We start from the raw sequence: 18,784 nt of genomic DNA, 5'->3' as shown, positions 1-18,784 counted from the left end.
CGCCCAAAGTACCAACTGGCTCGGGGAACATTTGTTGAAATTGGTGCAATGTATCGTCCGTGCACCGTGGAATACTGCCAACCGTTAGCAGCATCAAAATTTCCAGTCCGAAAGTACGCCATACCAATAAAAATGTCTTGCTCTAGTGTAAAAACCATTTTCATTAATAAATTGATACAAAAATGACACTTGATTTTGAAGTTTAAATTTGCCCGTCAAAATTGACAACTGAAAATGTAATGCTACCAACTTCATTGAAATTTTCATCATGTTGTCATTGTTGCCAACAGCTTCAGTCCTTGTTGATCACTCTGTATCATGTTCATGAGTGCCGCAGAATATGCAAGTAGTAAAATGTTACCAAGATTCCAAAATTTTAGGATCAATGTAAATATTTCAGTCACCTTGCAAGATAGTTCTCTTGAAAAACTAGAAAAATTGTCTTCCTTTACTTATTTTCAAATTGAGACGGCGGCAACAGCTTTTTTATGTGGATACCTACTACTTAATTATGAAAATAACGGAGGCAGTCCATGGATGTGATTATTGCTTGTCACATTTACAAGATTCAAATTCGAAAAAGAATTAATTTATTACTAAGATAGCGGAAGGCTAAGTTACCCCAATGATCAATTTGTGGGTCTAGTATAGTTTGGGAATGAGAAATAGGAATTTTAGCTTCTTCACTTGCAATGGGTTTTGGGAAGGTTAAACATTATAGATAATAATGAAGATTTACGGCTATGAGCAGTTCATTCCAGGAGGGACAAACAATCTGCATTTTGCGGATATTTGGCATCCCTTTTTAGTAACTAGCAGGTAGATAAACTTACACTATCGTAAATCTTCATTATTATAATCTTTACAATCTACCCATTGCAAGTGAAGAAGCTAAAATTCCAATTTCTCGTTCGCAAACTATACAATTTACAATAATTTCAATAATAGTAGAAATTCTACCAAGCATTCCAAAGGAAAATATAAATTTTGTTTTGAAGAATATCTTGGCCTCAATCTTTCGGGAAATCCACTAACTCATTGTCCTGTTCATGGTAAAATGTGAGTGAGACACTTATTTAAAAATTAGAACTTCCTGTCATTGTAAATTTTTGTAACTTGCACTCAGACAAATAAAAAAATATATATAAAAAAGAAAATTGTTGAAATTAAATTTACCATTCATAAAAAAATTTTTTGATTTGAGATTTTGAAAAGGTGTCAGATGTATGTGTGCGTGAAAACTGTTGAAAAATGTTGAAAACACGTCTATAAAACAATAATTTCCTGCAAGGCAGGCAACCAGTACAACACATAAGCCCCGTACTGTGGCGCACCCTATAAAACAAAAATAATGCCTAGAACTACGAATGCGGCAGGCACGACCTCCTAGATTAATAAGAGACTTTTGTCTCTTAACGGCCGCGTGAGTTTTTAGTACGAGGCCTTATTTCTGTTTTTGTGAGGGCGACACAATACATTGCATATTTGGTTGCCTACTATTCAATTTAACAATAATCAATTATGTTACAGTGCAATGTGAAACCAAATAAAAAACGCCGTTTTTGCATATTGAAACAATGTATTGTAAAAAAAAAAACTAATTAATAGGATGATTATTTTAATTTTAATAATTTTCTCTTTTTGGTATTAATATTGATTTTCTTAATTTTTTGTGATTCTAAATTACAATAATTTTTTAATACTGCAGGCACTAATTTGGCTACTATAATGTTACATACCAACTTAAAATGACACTCGCATTGAAAAATTGGGTTATTACAAAGGTAGGATACAAATACATTCTTTAAAATGAAGTCGACCTTGTTGGTTGGAAGATTAGGCAGAATTTTTACCATAATTTGAATGGCATATATTATTAAAGCTACAAATTTTTCATTGGGGTAATTTAGTCTTCCATGATCTTGATTGTAAATAAGTTCCAACAAGGCATTTGTTTTTTCAAGAGAGGAGCTTCGTAAGAGGGATCAACATAAATCACAATTCACAGATTCTTGAACTTTCATAATTAGATATCCACATAGAAATGCTGTAGCTGCTGATTCTATATCACGTGAACTGACATCACATCTAAATGTAGTTAAATTTTCTAAATCTTCTACTATTTCGTCATTTAGAATTATGGCAATTTCATGACTATCATTATAGTCAGAATTAACGTCAAGCTTTACATTGCTGGTGTATTCAACTCCATTCATTGCGTTACTATTATTTATAGTTTTTATCAAACCACTTCTTAAAATTTGTCTGAGAGCATATTCAGCTGTTCTGCAATCTGTTAAATCATTACAACCACCACGAAGTCTGACGTTTGCAAATAATGATTCCACCGGATCCGAACTAAAACTTCTTGTCAAAACGTAGAAAAAATCAAGATCGCCAATTAAATATTTAATACATAAACTTGTGCTTCTTGCAGTAAAAATTAATGCTTCAGCTGTTTCTTTGCTTAATCCCTTAATTCCGAGATTTTCTGAACTGGATTGTATATCATTAATATATTGGATAAATTCTCCATTTAACCATGATAGTCGAGCATCGTCAATGTTGTTATAGGGAGCAGTATTAGCATCTCTCTGATGAATATGTTGGGTTTTATTGCTCACGTCGTGCAGCTGGAAAAATTTATACATAGTTTCCATATATTTCACAGTTGCAGTGCAATCCTTAAAATGAGCCAACTCTTCGCCACCATGGTCAGCAAGGTATATTAATGATGCAGTAACCCGTGGTGAAAATATTTGCACTGCTAAATATACTTTCATCTTTTCAAAATTGGATGGATAGAGATGTTTTTTGGTTAAATATCTGACAGGCTTTGTTATTAGACCTTCTTGAATATCTGAGAGTTCTTTTAAATAATTTGCCGAAATTTGTCCATCAGACGAAGCCATGTCATGATCTAAAAACAAATTCCGTGCGTTTTTGACTAGGTGGCAATAGTCAAAACTCAAAAAAAACTTAAGTCCGGGATTGTATGGATGCGGGACTACATTTTCCAATGTGCCATTTCCAAAATGCTTAAACAGTGCAACGTGGGATTTGTGATTATCCCCTACAATTCTAATAACAAAAAACCCGCACTCACTAAGCATCTTCAACACTTCCAACGTTAGTTTATATAAATCCTTTCCAGTCAATTGCCTATGAAAAAAGTAGCTTGCGGGTATTATGTATTTTGTTGACAATCCATATATTACGGAACAAAGAAGCTGATTAGCGATAACTGGCTTAGCTCCAATTTTATCCTGGGACTGATTTATTGTTTCTAAACCGAATATACGGTCCTCTGCTTTCGAATAAGATATGCTTTCTCTGACAGCCATATCGTCAACCACCAAAGAACAAACTTTTTCAGAAGCTCTCAAGGTTTTAATTTCACACATTAGTCGGTGTTTGATTAAGTTATCATTTCCTGTACCAAAGTATTTACTTAATGTTGATTTGCAGGGTAGTTTAAAAAGTAGATTTCTTGGAAACTCGTATCCTTTTGGGGAAGAATATCTCCACGCAATGCACTGGCGAATGGTTAATTCTGACCATCTTGGAACCTTCTTGCTATAATTCTTAATTTGGTCCAAAATAAATATGGCTCGGGAATTCATATTAGCGGCATCAGTTTTAATTGTTTGCATACATTTCCACTCTGAATTATTTTTGTCTTTTTCCACTCTTACTCTTACTTGTTCTTTGAGTCTGTTGTAGCGAATCTGCAACCGCTTTAATTTTTGTGCCAAACACAATTTTGTATAGAACAAGTCTTTTATAGTGTTAGACTTGATTGTCGTTTGAGTACCGATTTCACAAGAACATCCAAAGTTTTCCAAAATATTAGTTGCTATGTTCATATCATCATTTGAAGACTAAAATTGTATTAACATAAAATTTGGTTTTATTATGATGATAAATATACCTTAAATATAGAAGGTATCGCTCCTGTAACTAACATTCGCCGCTTCGTGGTCGAACGAAAATCATTAGGCTTAAAGTGCTCACTACATACGAGTGAATATTCCTTTAAATTGGGAATATCTAAACATATATCAGTGCAACAATGTTAATACCTATACTTGTATATGAGGATAATTACACCTTACCAGTATAATTAATCAATGTTTGTTTCCATTTTAAATTCAAACTCAAATTTGCGGGAAAGCCATGATACGAAATGTTGTTCAAATTATGTGAATTGCAATTATTTACACAACATTTCCTTATTTCAGACATATTTTAGCAGTTTACGAGAAAAATATTTGTCAATGAAACACGCAGAATGAAACAGTGACAATTAAAGTGTTGGTGACATTATTTTGTCATTCGTGTCATCAATCCTTTTTAACACCCGTCTCCTGTGATGTTTAAATTACTACCGCGAATTTGCAAAAATTTACAAAACGGATCAATAGAGGGAGTTAGTATAGAAAAAGCTAGAAAAAACAGACATTTGATGAACTCACGCAGCCGTATAAGAGACAAAAGTCTCTTTCTAATCTAGGAAGCCGTGGCGGCAGGCCGGATAAGAGACGAGTCTCTTATGAATCTAGGAGGCCGTGATTCAATGGGAGCAGATGACATATTATATTATATAGGAGTCGTCCGGGTCCCTGCACGTAAGGTTAACTGTCGAACTTTCTGATTCTGAGTCTGTGACTCCCATTCGTCACGTTACACAACTTCAATTCAGTTTATCCTCATCTTACGATATCACCTAAAGTATCTCAGTTATTTTACATGACTGTTAACCACACAAGTATGATTTTATGATTTCTGCTTTGAGTCCGATGACCCGAAAGATTCAAATTCCCCAAACCAGTCGACGTGCTTCGCACATGTGGCGGCACACTCTGCAGTGTTGCCAAACATATTTCATTATCTAACTTATAAATTGTAGTTATTGCACACACATTCAAAAATATATTCCACATTTTCTCAGTAAAGTTTTAATGCCGAAACATTTAATTTGTTCAAATGCACTTAGCAGCTACTTTTTTATAACTCTAGAAAAGTCAAATCTACTGAAGGCGGGATTCCCCTAAACAGTAACGTTTCTGATTTTAAACAATTTTTAAACAACTAATCCAAGAAAAGTTATTTCTATATATTTTTTTATTATGCTTACATAACGCAGATTCCAGACGTGTCAAAACTTAAAGGAAAAATCCAAAATAATCTAAATCCGGTTTTTGAATTACAGTATTACTGTCTTACCCCAATTCTAGCGTAATTATTTATTGATAAAATCATAATTAATCTTAATTAATCATTTCTCAATTTGACAACAGCGCACATTCCTTTTTTTGTTTTATTTCAAATATGTTGAACTAGTGAGATCATCATTATCATTTAGTTGTAGTTTTTAACACAAATTCCCTTTTATTTTCAGTTTTTAAGGAAGTAAATACGTTAAAGTAGTCACACTTTGATAAATTTCCCACTGACAATAAATATTTTTCAGGTTTTAGGCTCCATTGAACAATGCAAACTGTACGAATTCGAAGAGTAACCGTCGCCGGAGTACAAAATGATTTAGTTTTGACAGTACCCCTCACATCTCGAATAGAAGGCTTACAAAAGCTAATTTATGACGAGCTGGAGGTATACCCCTCAGAACAAAAATTATATTATGGAGGAAAAGAAGTAAATTTTATTGACCCCCATTTTGACAGAAACTTGTGGAAACTACTTTATTTGCAGTTAATACCCGACCATTTGGTCACTGACTACAAGATAAAAAACGGCGATGTAATCCAGTTGTTAGTGAGACACTTCACCTGCAATGTAGAAGAGTCAGAAAGTGATGACTCCACCGAGTGTGCCAATCTGACCTCCACTGCAAGTAACTACTACAGAACTGGAGACGCTATTGATGTCGTGTACAGCGAGCTGGGAGCGTGGTTTGAAGCCAAAGTTGTCAAGATTTTTGTTGATCAAAGCCTGGAGAGGGTGAGGGAGGAAGATTTAATTTTTCAAGTGGTCATGGACAGGAATGAGAGAACAGCCCCCATAAACGTGAAATTCAAGGAGATTCGGCCCAGGGCGAGGTATATCTATGAGAGAGCCGAGCTCAGAGCTGGGATGGTGGTGTTGGTGAATTACAACATACAAAAACCTAGAGAGAGGGGCTACTGGTAGGTGAAGATGTCAAACGTTTTGTATTGTTAAAAGGGGCAGTGTTGTAGGTACGACTTGACGATCACCAGAGTGGATGGGGACGTTGTTGAGGGCAATCTAATCCTTGGCAACAACCATGAAGGAGTGAACAACTGTGTGATCCAGTTCGCAGATGAAGTGATGAAGATTGAACCAGCGACACCTTTGACTGACAGAGTTGAGGCAACAGGGGATATCCCATTAAGTACAATTATTTATAAGCCAACTTAAGTCATCTTGACTCGTTTGTTTTCAGGAAAGTTGCCTCTGTACTGTGACAAGTGTAAAGACGTGACATCTAAGAATTGCAAAGAGTGCAGTTGCAACATCTGCGGCAAGAAGAACTGCATCGACAAGCTGATTATCTGCGACGAATGCGAATACACTTACCATCTCTTCTGCTTAAATCCGCCTCTTCTGGAAGTACCGTCGGACCCCGAGTGGTAAAATACGTCGATAGATGGGATCGAATTGCAAATCTCTTTTAGGTATTGTCCAGACTGTAAAACTGACGAAAGCGAAATCGTGCGGGCTGGCGAGAAACTGAAGAGAATAGAAGGCAAGAATTGGATCAAGAAGTGCAAAGATCAGATGCGGAACTATATTTTGAAGAATCATTTTGGACCGGTGTTCGGGATCGAAGTGGGGACGTGCTGGACGTCGCGGCCCCAAGTATCACCTTCCAAGTTGTCTAGAGTTCTGATTGATTTAAGTCGATTACAGCTTTGTGAAATTCATGGAACTAGTTCGACTGATATTCACTATAATGAGTACCACGGTGTCTACAGTATTATACTGAATGGAAACAACGAAAGCGACGTCGATAATGGAGAAGAGTTTTATTATACTCTTCTCGATGGTCACAGCGGTTCCGACAGACAAACTATTACTCTCCAAGTCTCGAGCCAGTTGCCCACACGAATGATTAAGTAATCTTTTATCATTTTTAAGCATGGTAGAACCAGAACATTTGTGTTTTTTTAACAGGAGTATGATTCTGAGAGGGTTGGCAATTAACTTCATTGCTAACTTCATATAATATACGTTTCATGCAGATTTATTATTTTGTTGCTTAAAGAACACCATATGCTGTAAGTATCTAGTTTATTTGAATGTTTGGTTCGGTGGTGGATCTTCGATATTCGTTATTTTCGTAGATAAGCTGTGCGGGTTCTACTCCAAAATTCCATGCTTTTCTTTATGGAGATGCAGTTTTGAATTTCAAGTCCGTGTTGTTTGCACAGAGTGATAAGTGCTATTTATTCCGTTTAAACCGATTCAAGTTATTTTAAAAGTGGTAATCGGTTTGAAATCGGTACGCGGTAAATGATTAACTCATATAAACGATTTGAAATCAGTTAAAAATATGAACAAAATATAATTAGATACGTAGGCAACCCAACATACAATAAAGAAAAGCAGAGTAGAGATTGTTTGGAGTTAAGGTAGATATGAAAATATCTCTAGATCAACACACTACAGGTCGACCAGAGAGAATATAATAGTTTATTTTTCACTTTAGTATAATTGCATGATAACTCCTAGGATACGAAATACGTAAACATGTCCATAACAACCGGGGCATAATACAGGGCATAACAAGAATAAGCGGGCGTAATAAGAATAAGCGGGCATAATGAATTCATAACGCCCTCATCAATTCATAATTGCAAAGATGCCAATTTTTTTTTTTTTTTTTAGAACACGTATAGTGAAAAATAAAATCTTGTATGCACCACGGCGTCACCGAATGATTACGCCCATCGAACGATATCCATCTCTCGGGCTAAAGCCCTCGAGCTGGATTCATCGTTCTCCGGGCGTAATCATCGTTGTAACGCCCTTGTTGAATAAATAGCTATAAAACGAGAGTGTCAGATCAAACGGGCGAATAAGGACCACGGATAGGCCACTCTTTGTATAAGAATGAGAACCAGTTTCAGAGCCATCTATCCGCCCTGAGCCAAAACATTTGGCCAGGCAACAGACCAAACCACGGGTCCAAACCTACTACCAAATTTAAATTTTTAATTTCAAATTCAAAGGTAATATTATCAATAACAATTAATCATTAATAATGTGTTACTTTATGTAGTATTGTTTTTATACAATTTTATAACACATTATTAATGACTAATTGTCAATGATAATAATTAATTCAAGTCGAAGATAAAACAAAACATTCTGTAATAACTGTTAAAAAAAATGTATTATCACAAAAATATTAACTCAAAACGACACTAATCAACTTAAGACAGGTACAATTATTGTCTGTTAAATCGTTTTAATAACAATATAGTAATTTACGTTATAAGTCCGGTAGACGGTAGGTTAGGTATTTGTAGAACGTTATGAGTTAGACATTATGGATGAGGCGACGTTAAGTATCCTTATTATTACAATTGGGCATACAACACTTTTTTTTAAACACAAACGACGAGAGCACGGTTTAATTAAATTAAACTGATCTTGAATTTTGAAGTGCTGAACTGCTGACTCTGTGATTTACACGGTTTCTTATATTTGTTTAGTTAAGAGATAATTGATGGCGCTAACCTACATCAAATAATTATAAAATAAAATAAAAAATACGAGTTAATATGTACTTTTTCATTAAAATTAAGTTACAACATTGTGTTTTGTACTATAATTTTATTGTTACTAGTTTTTTTTATTATTATATTTGACTTCTGAGGATATAAGTCGTCTCAGGGCGAGCAGATGGCGCTGATGCTCGCGGTTTCAATACTCTCAGGTCGACCAGAACAGCTTGGCCACAGAGAGTATAGGATAGAGGGGAAGCAGAAATATAAGTGTAAGTGACGACCTCTGGTGTTTCAGACTCCTAACTATTCAGTTTATAGGCTGCTAAGGGGCAACGGGGAGCGGGAGGAACAGTTTATTCATTATGTTTAAGAGTCTCACACACCAGAGGCGCTGAAAATCGTATACTATAATTTAACATTGGCTCTTATGGGTTGCTTCTCCTCTATCCTATACTCTCTGCTTGGCCAGTGACGCAGTGGACTGAAATCCCTCCCACTAGCGGAGCCCACTTGTCTGTTGGGTCTGGACGTGTTTAGATCGTGTACAAACGGGCGAAAATCAGCGCTTCAAGCTTCAAGTGAACCGCATGTCCGGGCTGTTTTGAGCAGATTTGCTTCGTTGAGTGTACCGTACCTACAACCATAGCCACATCCTTGTCTTACAGACACTCGCTCGTTTCCTGGTCGGCGCATCTCACCATCTCAGGCGCCAAGCTATTCTGGTCAAGCTGTACGTATAGAGGTACCGCCATTCCATTCCTCGCGAGAGTGGATTGTAAGATAAAGATATCAAATGCAAATTTCACAAGTGAAATAAGGAAGACAATAGTTTTGGGGATTTTTTTAATGAAATAATGGCATTACTACAATGTCAAAAATATGTTGGGTTATGTCGCCCGTTATTAATCAAAATTTTTTAACTGAAATGTTTTACTGGTTGCAGATATCTTTTTAATTAAAATTTACAAAAACACCACTAATAAAACCCAAACAAGTTACCAAATTTTTAATCGTTTAAAAATACAATATCAAAATATATTTTGAACTGCTCTTCTCATTCCCGTACTTTTATGTAGATACTTACACAGCAGATTTGTAGTTCACGGTTGGAGCACGAACTCACAGACAGTCTCAATTTTTTTAGCCACTGTTCCCTCCGTACTCTGTTTTTGACTCCTAATATTAAATTGCTTGTTTAAATCCATTTTTTCTAGAACTTGAACAGCCGCTAACACAACATGTTACTGATCATGTTAAAGTATTAAAATAAACGTAAGTAACTGAACCAAGTTAAAAGATGTAACAAGAACAAAGAAATAAATGGCAATACTTTAACACAAACGAAAACTGTAACGAAATAATAAGTTAGATGAATCTTGAACGAGGATTATTAAATATGCAGCAGAATAATGACACTAGTTTTTGTCAAATTACGTCAAATCATTTTTAGATTGTGTTTTTTTTATCCAGATATAGTATATAGTAGTATAGTAACAGATATAGTAATAAAAAAAAGGGGATGTGGCCTAGTTGCGTAGAACGATATACGCCGAAGCCTGTTTCACAATGAAGCAGGTTCTTTGCCATTTGTCATTCTTATAAGTCTTGAAAAAAAACTATTTTGTAATACAAATCGAAAAATGCCAAGAAAAACAAACAAACATAAACACGTGGTCAAACTCCCGAAGCGAGGTTAAAATGAATGAGATGCCGGATACCGTCAAGTAATTTTTGTGGATGTACATCAGGCTTTCGAAAATCTGCGCACGTTTTGAATAAGCCAATCGGAAGCTGCTATTTAAAATACGCGGGCACTAGGGGGCGGTTTTATTACTATATCTGTTGGTTGGCCCAAGTATAATTCAATTTTACCTTATTTGGAATAGAACCGCAAGCCCATCTACTTATTTTAATGTAAGTTTAACAACAAAGACCGAGGCCTCCGTGAACATACAGACCGCGACTAAAGCTTGTGTCACGTGATCTGACGTCACAAGTTCCAGCTGACCGTGCACACGCCATGCGTCGAGCGGGAACTCGGAACAGTCTATTTGTTCGTTGAGCGCGACGTGTAAGTAGTTCCGTTTTCGCAAGTTTTCTTTTTAAAAAGTGTAAAAAATAGTTCAGAAAAGTTAAAGTGATAAATTAAAGGTGGTAGTCTTTTTATATTTACCAAATTTAGGTGAAAGACGATTTTTAAATGAGTGAAAAACGCTAATTGATTGTCAAGTGATTGATTGATGCTGTTAGCGTCAGCTAATATGGATGGTCGTTGGCTGTGTTTGAAGTGCATCGTAAAATTTGTATTTTTCAACAAATGAAAAAAGTTAAAGCTATACAGGGTGTTTTCGAAGTTGAGGTGTTCCTTTTAACCTGTGATAGTATGCGTTGTTCTAAAGAGTTTTAGCCAAAGTCACCTTAGTAAAATGTGTACGGCAATGAAGATACAATAAGTTAATTTTTTTGAAATTTTTGAAACCGGTCCTGCTCAAATATGCGCTGATTTGCTGGAAATTAGAACTGACAAAAAAAATCAAATAAGCACGGACGTTAACCAAAAATACTGTCAGAGTTGTCATCTAATTAGTCGGAATGGCTTTATCATGACGAAAATAATGAGCTCACAGATATGTTGCTAATGTATGGGCAATGTTATCACGTTATCAGAATGCAGCTGCGGCGTCCAGAGAGTACGCAGAGCGATTTCCAGAAAGACACCATCCTGGGCCACGTCAGTTATTAATCTAGTACAGCGGAGAAATAGACAGGACCGGACTCAAAATTTTAGAAAACAATAAAAATATACAATCAATTATCTCCGTTAAGACAAACATTTTACTAAGAAGATTTAGGCTAAAATTCTTAAGAATAATGTATAGTATCTCGTGTTATAAGGAACCCCTCAACTTCGAAAACACCCTGTATATCGCGGGTTCAAATGAAATCCTGGGCTAGGAAGGCGTTGGAAACCGTCAATTGTTGTGCTTTTTTAAAGCGTAGATTAATTGGAGTATGTTGACAGCTAACCTAAAATTTAAAGCCAAAAAAATCTTTCTTTTTTTCTCTCTTTTCAACGTTTTACATTAAAAATAGAATAATTTAACGATTCCTACTCTCGAAGCAAATATCTAAGGGCACCCTTTGCTGAAAACAAACATGTTCAATTATGTCCCATTAAACATAAACAAATGTCTTTCGTGTCAAACGGTGGGAAATTCAAACTTTACACTGTTCTGAACTGTTTAATTTTTCCAACGCCTACTCAGCCCAGGATTTCATTTGAACGCGTGATATTACTATAGTTGAATTTTTTTAATAAACAATTGTCAAAACGTTGTCTTGTTGGTATGAGCCAAACTGTGATTTTCATGATAATACGATTGGTCACATTGAGTGTCAACATTTTTTTATGTAACTGAGCCTGCGCCCTAACGAGCGAGAGTGTATTTCAAATTCGAAAAGGTTTCTCCTGATTTCTCATTAAATTTGTTTTGAAAATGAATTCACGGAAGAAAAGTACGGGAAGTGAAGTGAACATAACCTTAACCATGATTTGGTGTCAAATTGTTATACAGCTGGTGCATATGTCCAAATTTTAGGGTGGTACAGTATGGTTTTTTACTTCATTTTGACACTTGTTTATTAAAAAAATTTCACTATAGTTAGGTGTAAAATAAACTTTTGGTTGGTGCCGTTTAGGATATAATCAAGGCGGTCTAAAGTTACAGGCCAGGACACTGGCTACGTTGCCACATTCTCTGGTAGGCCATTCCATGACCTACGATGTTCCTAAAATTTTGAAACCAATTCGACATTTAAAATAAATTTTGACAAGTCCTTGGTCAAATTCGTCAAACTGAATTAAAAGTGCCTTTTAAGTGTTGCGTACCAAATTGCAACTCAAATTATGCGTCTTCTTCTTCAAATTACGTACCTAGGTACCTGTATTTAAGTTTCCATCAAATGAGGAAACGAACCCAATTTGGAAAGAGATTTTAAAAATCGAAAAGTGAAGAAATCGCAAAAGCAGCCATGCTTATGCTAAATATTCTAGGGGAACAGATATAAATGGGGACAAAATGAAGCGACTTCTACCAAACGCGGTGCCAATAACTTCTAATTACGAAGAAATTACATTTTGGGAAGAAATAATCAAAATTAATAATGACCACACAATCACTGGGGAAAATCTTTTGGCTTTAAAAAGGAATATTGAAATGAGACTGGGAAGCAAGTTACAAGAAATGGGGTGGGATTTAGGCAATGGGGAGAACAAAATTCTTATACATATTTAAGTTGGAAATTCAATGACAGGTTTAGTGGATTTCGAATATTTTCACCCAATGTTGGTGAAGCAATGTTGCCAGACTGTGGTAGGCCATTCCATAGCACACTGTCTTGGGTCAGTGTCATGGCCTGGTAAATGAAGATCGCCTTGATATAATATAATTTTTTTTAACATATCATTTTTATCAAAACAGCTAAAAATTTGACTAAAAATATATCTGGGTGAGTCTTTTTCCTTTCATTAAATATGCCTGAAATTAATTGTTCAAGCAATTACGATAATACTAATATGTATATACAGTGTGATTGGAAAAGGATGAGGACAAGTTGAATTTGGCGCCATAAATTATAGTGCGTTTCATGTTTTGTGTGTGGCAGTTTTGCTTCAGAAGAGCATCGCTGACAATTTTGACATTGGCCCTTTTAGCATCAAGCCACAGATTTTTGCTGTCAATACTTGTTACCAACATGACAAATTATTCGCTAGGCGCCAAATTCAAATTGTCCTCATTCTTTTTCAATCACACTGTATAGTCCAATTTTTTTAAAAAATAAATTGTCATGTTGGTATAAGCCACTGGTTATTTGATACTTATTAGATTGGCAACGTAAAATGTCAACTGTATGTTAGTCATTTTGATGTGAAGGCGCTTGCGCTACTGAAGCCGCAATTACATTTAAATAAAAATACAAAGTTAAATGAGTTTCCGAAAACAAGGATCTAACACAACGAGAAAAATTGGCTATGATTAGATTACGTGAAGAAATGCGGACAGAAAAACCGACCATGCTAAATTGCAGTTAATATCTGGGTTCGTCACTGCGAGGAACTGATTATAGAGGACTGAAAAAAATTGATGGGAAATCTACCAATTGAGGACATTCCTCTTCCGCAGAATCATATGCGGAAGACGATTGGGGGTTAGATTCTGAAAATGAATAGGTAAACTGCTTATATAACCCACTAAATAAATCCCATTCTCCTGTATATGTTCAGTTGCACTTTTCAGTGTCATTATCGTCTTTTGGTAAAAAATTTGGTTACACCATGGTTACACCTGGAACTTTTCTGACATTTGAAAATTACTGATATAACCTCAAACCTGATCTAGGGAGATTTGACGATAGCGGTGTCCCGAAACCATATAACTAGGAGGACTATAATGCGTGTTTTCTATACCTCCCATGTGCAAAAACTGTCGCCAAGAATATGAGATAGAAAAATGTATCTTCTATGCCGTTCAGTGGGTCCAGTCCCAATATGCGCATGTACGCGTGAGCCGTGAGTTGACGTAGTGCATAGATGCGGCACATGGGCATATTGGGATTGAACCCAGTGAGCGGCATAGAAGATACATTTTCTATCTCATATTCTTGGCGACAGTTTTCAGCTTAAACACGCATTATAGTCCTCCTAGTTATATGCCCGAAACGAAAGGTTTTAGGGTGGTACAGCCTGGTCTTTGAGGTAATTTTGACATTGACAACTGATTGACGTGACGTCACTATTTCTTGGTCGCGGCCTCTATCTATCTCGGAGGTTACGCAAACACCAAAGAGATGACTAAAAATAAAACAAAAGTGCGTTGCATCATTTTTGAAAAAACGACTCCGTTTTTCATTGTTAAACGATATTATGTAGTTAAGAACTTTAAGAATAATTTCAAAATAAGTGTGACTTTCTCTTCAGTGTTTGAAATAAAAATACATAAGTCGGTGGGAGAACGGCTGCATTTAATTTGTACATGCCTGAATAAATACATTCTCGTTTCCATTTACAATATCGTTTGGTTTGGAACTAGATCACATGATAAATTAAACGATTCAGCGGCGCCACTTTGCATGACACAAACATAACAACACAATTGGTGAACCCTCGCTACGAGAGGTTCGTTTAAAAGAAGTTCCCCTTAGTTGAGGTGGAACAAGTTGAAATAAAAGGACAAAGCGGCACCGTGAAACTAATGATTTGATGTTAAGAACCCCCAAAATTCATCCACAAACGATGGCGCACCATAATCTCTTCAATCTCTAAATTTACGTTACATGTGGATTATGAGTGAACAAAGGCTACAAAATTACACTAAGTGACGACCTAACTGAATACTATACGCTCCTCTAATTCTCAACTCTTCCGGATGACACGTGGTTCCCGATCGCGACCTTATTATAGCTTTCGCTCGCCCCCTAGCTATCATTCCTTACACTACAACACCCAACCTAACTCCCTACGTTGGTTGAGGACACCACAAACCGAGGTTTTCCGTCATGGAGGAGCTCCGCAGAGACTATGACGGCAACTCCATGTCGGTTCCCGTAGCGTGTCTTTTTCTTTCCCTTCCCCATTCTCAAGCTACCCTCGCGCGCCGACAACCTAACCTCAGGTATTGGTTTGGGGCACCACGAACCGTCATGGAGAAGCCCCGTGGAGACTATGCCGGCAACTCCACGTCGGGTCCCATAGCGTGCTCCCTTCTTTCACTTCCTCATTCTCAAGCTACCCCCGCGTCGACAACCTAATTTCGGCTTGACACGTGCTCACGGCCTTCTTTGTGGCAAATTAATGGTCGTTTCCGACCACCTGGATCGCGACGCCCCGGAGTTTCGCCAGTTTTCCCCATTTACATTGCCGTGCGATATCGGAATAAACAAAGCAAAAAACATACCTGTGGAACACGTGTTGTAATTACAATGATACTACCTGGATTAAGACTGCGCAATCCGTTAGCGTCATACGTGATTCGTAGATATCTCGCGGTTCTAATTCGAATTTGACAATAAACACAATATGGACGACTGGAGAATCGTACAGGCAAAACACTCAATTTACAAATTAAACCAACTGCTCCGAAAAACACAACCGTTCAGTTTAAGAGCTGAAAGTCGAAAGAGCACTCCTTTTTCCAACAGGTAAAAAAACAAAAATGGCCCCACTCCTGTCCGGTCGGAACTTCTCGCCGGTATTCGTGCGTCGTCGCTTCTTCTCCTAATTCCTAGTTTAGTTTGTTACGGCTGCAGCAAATTGAATTCAAATTGAGGTATTACAAACATAATCTTCAATTTCACAATAGTAGTTTATTTGACGAGTTTGTGTGTAAATTGGGCCTTTTTTGGCACGCGTGGGCCAAAAAGGCCCAATTTACACACGAACGAGTTGAATACAACGTTTTTTTGTTCGACGAGCCCCTTAAAGGCTCCAAATCGCTTAAAATGATGTAAGGATAAAGATGATGTGTTAGGTAAATGGTTTGTAACGGGCGAGCACTCGAAATTCTCCAGGCTAGGTCTGAGTGATAACTGATAGTTTTGCCCAAGAACAAAGGCTATAAATTATAGAAATTATCTTCTCAATTTTTTGAACGTGGCAAAAACGATATTGCGTTAAAAAATATCTACGAAATCTAAGTAGGTATATTTGTTTTGATCGTGGTCTCTAGGAAGGCCATTAGAAGAATATTTTCACATTATATTCGGCGAAGAATTATTATTTCAGAAGTATATCTGAAACAAACAAAATCCTTGTCGTCAGTGTTGATAAATTCGGATTGACTTTCATCTCTCGTAGCTTTATTTGAACTCTGTTTAGCTTAGTGAAAATCTTATCCATCTGTCATTTTTGTTATCGTCTAAAATTTGTGTAAACTTTTGTAGAATCTTGGCACTGAATTGTAGCAACATAAAAACAAAGAACAACGGATTTGGAAAAGCAGACGCGTGGAAACAGGGCAAGCCCATCCGCGTGATAAGAAGTTCCAGACTGGGAAAACAATCGAACTTCGCCCCGACAACTGGATACCGATACGACGGTATTTACAAAGTCGTGGAATACTTCCCGGACATCGACAGATCTGGATCTGTGGTCTGGCGCTACTTACTGCGAAGGGACGACCCGACGCTTGCACCGTGGATCAAGAGAAACCCGTTGGATTCTATAGTGGTTTGTCGTAGCTTATTTATACAAATGAAAAATAAAACCAACTCTGATGGTTTCAGTTAGGAAATTGTGAAAGCTCAGAGGAGCTCGAATCAAATCCGGCCAAGAAAATAAAAACATGTTTTCAAATCGATCCCAGAACTGGAAAGTACATTGACGGCGACCTTGCAAACGAAAAAGTGTGGAACGAATGTAAGGAGAGTGCCGTCAAGGGAAGACAAGCGTTTATCGAAAAGGTGGCGGAATTGTTTACTTGTGCTTGTTGTCAAGACATAGTTCGTGTGCCTGTCACAACAAGCTGCAAGCACAATATATGCCAAGTAAGTGTACAGACTTTTTTCCACCGAGTAAGTTTATTTTTGCGATAAACGAGAACTGTTTTCAAAATATTTCGAAAATTAAAAAATAAGACGGCGAAACGGAAAGCCCACTCGTAGCTCGATTCATACTGACGTTGTCACAACTGGGTCCAACCCAACTCAATGCGTATGAATCAATCCACGAGTTTTGTAACTTTGACCGGTGTCGCAGTTTTTAACTGAGCCATTCGTTTAATATTTTTAGGGATGTTTGAAACAGTGTTTTGATTCAGAAATTTATCACTGCCCCAGCTGCCGACTCGATTTAGGACAAAACTACTTCACAACTGTCAATCGATATTTGGAGGCGGCGTTGAAACTTATTATTCCAGGATATGGATCCATTTATTAGTTTTTGGACATACATAACCTCAAAATCTTTTTATTTTATTTATCTTTATGAGAATTTTTTAATTTTATAATAAAAATATTTCTTGCAACAGTCATTTTTTACTGCAAATATCTATATGATGCAGAAATTTGTTTGAAAATATGTAACACAATTTAAACCAGTCCATTTATACGGGGTCTCTTTGAAATGCATGTCAAAAAAAAATTGGTAAATGGTGACGATAATTAAACTTAAATACAAAAAAAATTTCTAGTAAAAGTCTTTGTTTTTGAGATATAAAACATTGAAAACTTGCTCGAAATTTCCAGTATGCTACTGTGTTTAAGTAATTGAGAAAAAAGATATTGGAAATTTTGAGCAAATTTTCAATGCTTTCTCTCAAAAACAAAAAGACTTAATAGAAAAAAAAATGTATTCAACTTCTATTCATCGTCACCAACTACCGATTTTTTTGACATGCATTTCGAGGACAGCCTGTACATATTTTTTTAAACAATTTTTGTATCTCCATCTGAATCTGATTTTTTTTTAAATTGATCTTTAAATTGAACGCATTTCGATATAAATTGCACGTTGTTTGGGTTTGGGTCGACAGAGCGTAGGGGAGAGTGGTCCAAAATCGATAGTTGTAAGGAAAAATTGGGCACTAGGTATTGATTGCCATGCATTAGTAGTCGCAGTCAAAAGTTCTGCCCTATTCCGAATCACTTGACGTCGCTGTTGCAAATTACGAACCAAAAGTCCCTACATGTTTTCTATAGGGTTCAAATCTGGACTGCGACTCGGCGAATCAAGAACGTTTATGTTATTATTCCTGAACCATTCTGCTATCTTATATGCTGTATGCACTGAACAATTGTCTTGTTGATATATGAAGTTAAAATTCGGAAAAACTCTTGAAACTGAAGGCAGCATCACGTCTTCAAGAATCCTAACACAAACATCACTGTTGAGCCGATCTTCTGCATGCAACATATTACCTCGGGGCTAGCTACTGAAATCCATGCTCATATGTTTGCCGAAAATCGACCGTTCCTCTCGGCCATTTGGACACGATTGAAACACTTTTTCATCTGAACAAATGACTTGAGCCCCAAAAAGCGTCGTCTCTTGTTAGATGCTCCAAACAAAATGCCAT

General features: G+C 36.6%; 1 protein-coding gene across 4 annotated transcripts; it reads left to right on the top strand.

The window, feature by feature from the left end:
• Positions 1–5,223: 5,223 nt before the first annotated feature.
• LOC138138162 (E3 ubiquitin-protein ligase UHRF1-like) lies at positions 5,224–17,736 on the top strand. Of its 4 annotated transcripts, XM_069057942.1 has the most exons (10): positions 5,300–5,412; positions 5,474–5,655; positions 5,713–6,146; positions 6,198–6,373; positions 6,425–6,611; positions 6,657–6,840; positions 6,892–7,097; positions 16,653–16,938; positions 16,995–17,255; positions 17,500–17,736. In XM_069057942.1, the coding sequence occupies exons 2-10, from the start codon at positions 5,494–5,496 to the stop codon at positions 17,644–17,646; spliced, it is 2,043 nt and encodes a 680-aa protein (XP_068914043.1). In that variant the 5' UTR covers positions 5,300–5,412; positions 5,474–5,493; the 3' UTR covers positions 17,647–17,736. The 4 variants fall into 4 exon arrangements, with proteins under 4 accessions (XP_068914044.1, XP_068914041.1, XP_068914043.1 ...); XM_069057943.1 differs by having other exon boundaries at positions 5,224–5,412; positions 6,657–7,097; positions 17,528–17,736; XM_069057940.1 differs by having other exon boundaries at positions 5,266–5,420; positions 6,657–7,097.
• Positions 17,737–18,784: the final 1,048 nt, after the last annotated feature.

The sequence above is a fragment of the Tenebrio molitor genome, chromosome 9 (genome assembly GCF_963966145.1).
Source record: "Tenebrio molitor chromosome 9, icTenMoli1.1, whole genome shotgun sequence".
Lineage (NCBI taxonomy): Eukaryota > Metazoa > Arthropoda > Insecta > Coleoptera > Tenebrionidae > Tenebrio > Tenebrio molitor.
This window is presented reverse-complemented; position numbering and strand designations above follow the sequence as displayed.

Bases quoted from the DNA above. Each gene is read 5' to 3' on its own strand.
- LOC138138162 (XM_069057940.1), top strand. From the start codon at position 5,494: ATGCAAACTGTACGAATTCGAAGAGTAACCGTCGCCGGAGTACAAAAT. The intron at 6,147-6,197 runs GTAGGTGAAGAT...GCAGTGTTGTAG, and splicing joins CCTAGAGAGAGGGGCTACTG to GTACGACTTGACGATCACCA. The intron at 7,098-16,652 runs GTAATCTTTTAT...AAACTTTTGTAG, and splicing joins TTGCCCACACGAATGATTAA to AATCTTGGCACTGAATTGTA.